The sequence below is a fragment of the Denticeps clupeoides genome, unplaced genomic scaffold (assembly GCF_900700375.1).
Source record: "Denticeps clupeoides unplaced genomic scaffold, fDenClu1.1, whole genome shotgun sequence".
In the NCBI taxonomy this organism is placed as follows: Eukaryota; Metazoa; Chordata; class Actinopteri; order Clupeiformes; family Denticipitidae; genus Denticeps; species Denticeps clupeoides.
This window is the reverse complement of record NW_021630058.1, coordinates 30,040-35,308: the sequence shown is the minus strand read 5'-3', so window position 1 is coordinate 35,308 and position 5,269 is coordinate 30,040. Positions and strand designations below refer to the sequence as shown.

The window sequence follows — 5,269 nt, the reverse complement described above, 5'->3', positions numbered from 1 at the left end:
GGGGTGGAGTGTGTGTGTGTGTTTAGGTGTGTTGTGTGTGTATGTGTGTGTGTGTGTGTGTGTGTGTGTGTGTGTGGGTGTGTGTGTGTGTGTGTATGTGTTTTAGTGAGTGAGTGAGTGTGTGTGTGTCAGGACTCACGCTGGAGACGGACAGCTGGTCATCGTCCAGGTTGATCTGCGGCGCGTCACGTTTCCCGAGTGTCTTCAGTTTGTCGTCCAGCAGCATCCGCTGGGCCTCCAGACGCGCCCGTGTTACCATGGAGACGGTCACCTGCTGCCGGCTGTCCTCCAGAGCGCTGCGTTTACTGAACTGAAACACCCTACACACACACAAACAAACACACACACGTTCTACCTCAGATGTTCCTCCTCCATCGTGCTCCTGAAGGGGGAGGTCTCACCTCTGGCCGCCGCGCCCGGTCTCCACCTCGGCCTGCAGGTCCAGTTCCAGCTGCGTCACCGCGGCCTGCTGGCTGCCGAGCGTCGCCGTCAAGCTCATCAGCTCCTCCTCCACCGCGGTCAGTCTACAGAGTGGACGGGGGTCAGAGAGGGGGCGTGGCCTGGCCGTCACCGGCAGGTGGGTCCATCATCTCACCGGTGCTGCAGGCTCTCCAGCGTTAACTCGTTCAGCTCCAGCTCGCCGGCCTTCAGCCTGTCGCTGTTGTCCAGGAGAGAGCTGTCAAACTCCACACACACCGGCACCTCCGCCACTGACCTGGGATCAGGAGACACACAACATGATTATTATCTCAGTAGAACGTGGTCAGGATCTACCAAGGATGGTCCATGGAAGGAAATACATCTACATTTACAGCATACGTGCTTATCCAGAGCGACTTACAACCAGTAGTGACTGGGACAGTCCCCCCTGGAGACACTCAGGGTTAAGTGTCCTGCTCAGGGACCCGATGGTTTCATTCATACAAATAGTATTATGTGGAGGCAAGATCTCCAACTTCTCCAGATCTCAGTCAACTGGAGCATCTGTGGGATGTGCTGGATACACACATCTTCGGAGGTCTAGTGGTGTCCAAGCCTGGATTGGACATGGCAGTTTTGGCAGGAACAGCGTCAGCTACTCAGTATTCGGTGGTCAAAATGCTACGGATAACCTTCATGAGGGTGAACTCTGAACTGTCCTGAAGCTCAGCAGGAACTGCTTGACATACTCAGAACATGGAGCTACAATGAATCTTCTAAAGAAGATCGCAATTCTTTCACATCACACTGAGTCCCACAATGTCCAGGGAACAGTGGAGCTCCACTGAAAGGAACAGAGAAGCAGATTCTCTCTGCATCTTGTTAGGATCTACCTGTTCTGCTGGATGAAGCTGTTGTATTCCCGACTCGGTTCAAAGGCCTTCAGAGCCTTGGTCATCTCGGCATGGACGGACACCACCTCCTCCGTCAGCAAGCTGGACAGGTCACAGTACTCCTGCAGGATCTCCTTCCTGTGGAGGACAGTATGAACAGCCGGGACGCATGCATGGTCTGGTCTTCCCATCAGATGAAACCTGAACCACTCACAGTACGAGCACCATCTCCTCCTGCAGGGCCTGCAGGGCGGTGAGCAGCGCCGGCTGGCTGACGCCGTAGTGCTGCTGGTGGTGGACCTGCGCCGCGCGGACGGACAGGACGTACTCGTTGTGCTGCTCGTGGAGACGCAGGGTGGCCTTCAGGTAGCGCTCTCGCGCCTTCTCGCGCTCCTTATCTACGGCGGGGAGACGTTCCTCACATTACGGTGAGACTTTTCATGGGAGCGTAAACGACGAGGCCTGGTGGAAATCCGGCCAGCTGTGACCTCTGACCCCAGACTCACCTTTACTGCTTTCCTGGTACTTCTTCTGAGCCTGAGCTGCATCCCGCACTGCCTGTCTATAGCTGAGTCTAAACCGCTCGGGCTCCATCTGCACCATCTACACAACATCAGTAGAACTCTCTCTCATATATATATTTACACAGTACAGTACAGGCCAAAAGTCTGGACACCTTCTCATTCAACGTGTGTTCTTTATCTTCATGACCATTTACGTTGGTAGATTCTCACTGAAGGCATCAAAACTCTGAATGAACACATGTGGAGTTATGTACTTAACAAAAAGTGGAGACCTGATCTCCACAGTCACCGGACCTGAACCCAGTCCAGATGGTTTGGGGTGAGCTGGACCAACAAGTGCTAAACACCTCTGGGAACTCCTTCAAGACTGTTACTGTCAAAGCAGTAATCAGAGCAAAGAAACTAGAATATAAAACATGTTTTCACTTTATTCACCTTTTTTTGTTAAGTACAGAACTCCACATGTGTTAATTCATAGATTTGATGCCTTCAGTGAGAATCTACCAACGTAAATGGTCATGAAGATAAAGAAAACACCTTGAATGAGAAGGTGTGTCCACACTCTTGGCTTGTACTGTATATGTACACAAAACATGTGCACAAACATTTACATTTACAGTATTTACCAGACGCCCTTATCCAGAGCGACTTACAATCAGTAGTTACAGGGACAGTCCCCTCTGGAGACACTCAGGGTTATGTGTCCTGCTCAGGGACACAGTGGTAGTAAGTGGGGTTTGAACCTGGGAATCTGTGGTCATCTGGCAAGTGTCTCACCCACCAGGTGTGTGTGTGGAGGGGTGATCAGTATGAGCACCATCTCCTCCTGCAGGGTCTTCAGGGTGGTGACATTCTTACCAAAATCCTCCACCCACTTAGATCTCAGCCGAACTTCGGCAGCTCTTCACATTACATGCATAGCGAGACAAAGCGAGAAGACGGCAGACCAACATGAACCAGATCTCTGCAGCTCTATGTTCAGACCAACCACTAACCATGACTGATTCTTATCTGATGTGAAACTCATTATTATCTGGTGGTTTGACATCAACTGGTACGTGAAATCAACCAATCAGAACAAAGACCCCTTTCTGCACCAGACACGACTCTGGTTTCACCAGGCTGGACCTTCAGCAGTGGATTAAACTGGTCTGAACATACTGAATACTCTGCAATGCGTTCAGAATATGTTTAAAATACAAATGAATCCAGTGGGACCCACCCTGGACAGATCCTGGGTCAGCTGACTCCACTGCTCGCTGTAGGTCTTGCGTAGCTGCTGCTTGTCTCGAATCAGCAGCGAGATCTTGTTCAGAGGTCCGACCTGCAGGTCCTCCGAGTGTTTCCTCAGGATGCGGCTCAGACTCTCCGTCTGGGTGACTAGGACGTTCCATGACTGCAAGAGACCAGCAGAACATCTCACACATCTTTACAATGCCAATATTTGATCATAGCTACTGTCCACAGTTCCAGAAGTCCGAGATGTAATAGTTTATGGGGTTAAAGGTCTACCTTGATGGAAAACCATTTGAACTATTTAACTAATGGTCATGCTGCCTTCTTCAGCAGGGAGGAACATGGAGGAACCTTGTTCAGCTGACTGATGTGGTCCAGACCCCCTCCGGGCTGCGCTCCCTCCAGCTTCTCCACCAGCATGGACATCTGGTGCAGCTGGCTGGAGAACTCGCGGTCGCTCTTTGCCCTCTGGGTCATCCACTTCTTCACCACCTCCATCATCCTCAGCTCCGAGTCCTGCAGACGCACCAGGGCAGAGTGCGCCTGAGGGCACCATAGATCTTCTCCAAAACCCATACTGCGCACACACACACACACACACACACACACACACACACACACAAACAAACACGTCTCAGTTTTCACTTCCTTCTTTCACCCTGACCGGATTTCCACAATTACTTTAAGTAGAACGTGTGAAGATGTAACACACACACACACCTTCATCTTCTGTAGGCTGATTTAAGTAAAGTGGTCATTTTTCGATATTAAAAGGAATATTGGCGAGTCATGCTGGAGCCACCGACCAATCAGAACGCAGCGCAGCAGCTCCGGCAGCAGGAGCCACCTGACCGGACCCCGCCTGCCCTGCGTCGCGCTGCGTTACAGTGACGGTGACCATCACCACCATCATCATCATCATCCACCGTCACCATCATCATCATCATCACCGTCACCATCATCACCACCACCACCACCATCAGCGTCCTCCTGGTGTCAGTAACGGGTTTACCGGGACATGAACTCACCTTTTCCCGGACGGAGCCGCGATCCAGGTGCGGTTCTCACCGTGACGTCGGCGGCGCGCAGCGGCGGATTCGGCGTACCGGCGGCTCCGCGGCGGGGGTCCGACCGGTCGGAGTCGGACGCGAAGATCAAGACCCAACACGGTGAAAGTCGATCTTCACTCTCACACACACTCACTCACTCACACACACCGCTCACACCGAAACCAGGAAGCGCCGCTGTGGGTGGAGACAGGAGAAGTGAGGAGGTCCACCTCCACCCACCCCGAACATCTACCTCCATCCCGCCTCCACCAACCCCGAACATCTACCTCCATCCCGCCTCCACCTACCCCGAACACCTCCCTCCATCCCGCCTCCACCCACTCCGAACATCTACCTCCATCCCGCCTCCACCCACCCCGAACAACGACCTCCATTCACCCTCAACTCACTCCGAACATCAACCTCCATCCAGCCTCCACCCACCCCGAACATCTACCTCCATCCAGCCTCCACCCACCCCGAACATCTACCTCCATCCAGCCTCCACCCACCTCGAACATCTACCTCCATCCCGCCTCCACCCACCCCGAACATCTACCTCCATCCCGCCTCCACCCACCCCGAACATCTACCTCCATCCCGCCTCCACCCACCCCGAACATCTACCTCCATCCCGCCTCCACCCACCCCGAACATCTACCTCCATCCCACCTCCAGCCACCCTCCACCCACCCCGAACATCGACCTCCATCCCACCTCCAGCCACCCTCCACCCACCCCGAACATCGACCTCCATCCCGCCTCGAACATCTACCTCCATCCAGCCTCCACCCACCCCGAACATCTACCTCCATCCACCCTCAACTCACTCCGAACATCTACCTCCACCCACCCCGAACACCTCCCTCCATCCCGCCTCCACCCACCCCAAACACCTCCCTCCATCTCGCCTCCACCCACCCCGAACATCGACCTCCATCCAGCCTCCACCCACCCCGAACATCTACCTCCATCCACCCTCAACTCACCCCAAACACCTCCCTCCATCTCGCCTCCACCCACCCTGAACATCTACCTCCATCCCACCTCCAGCCACCCTCCACCCACCCCGAACATCTACCTTCATCCCGCCTCCACCAAAACACCTACTCATGTTTCCTAGTGGGAATTAAGGATGACAACCACG

General features: G+C 53.9%; 1 protein-coding gene across 1 annotated transcript in view; it reads right to left on the bottom strand.

The window, feature by feature from the left end:
- The window catches only part of LOC114781671 (tyrosine-protein kinase Fes/Fps-like), a 4,976-nt gene extending 656 nt beyond the window's left edge, over nucleotides 1–4,320 (bottom strand). Inside the window, exons 1-9 of the mRNA XM_028968006.1 lie at nucleotides 4,102–4,320; nucleotides 3,425–3,650; nucleotides 3,060–3,233; nucleotides 1,820–1,916; nucleotides 1,528–1,711; nucleotides 1,314–1,451; nucleotides 596–715; nucleotides 402–524; nucleotides 33–320 (exon numbers count right to left, since the gene is read on the bottom strand). Coding sequence (XP_028823839.1) covers nucleotides 33–320; nucleotides 402–524; nucleotides 596–715; nucleotides 1,314–1,451; nucleotides 1,528–1,711; nucleotides 1,820–1,916; nucleotides 3,060–3,233; nucleotides 3,425–3,649 — 1,349 coding nt within the window. The 5' untranslated portion in view covers nucleotide 3,650; nucleotides 4,102–4,320. The remainder of the gene's footprint in view (nucleotides 1–32; nucleotides 321–401; nucleotides 525–595; nucleotides 716–1,313; nucleotides 1,452–1,527; nucleotides 1,712–1,819; nucleotides 1,917–3,059; nucleotides 3,234–3,424; nucleotides 3,651–4,101) is intronic.
- Between the last annotated feature and the right edge of the window lie 949 nt (nucleotides 4,321–5,269).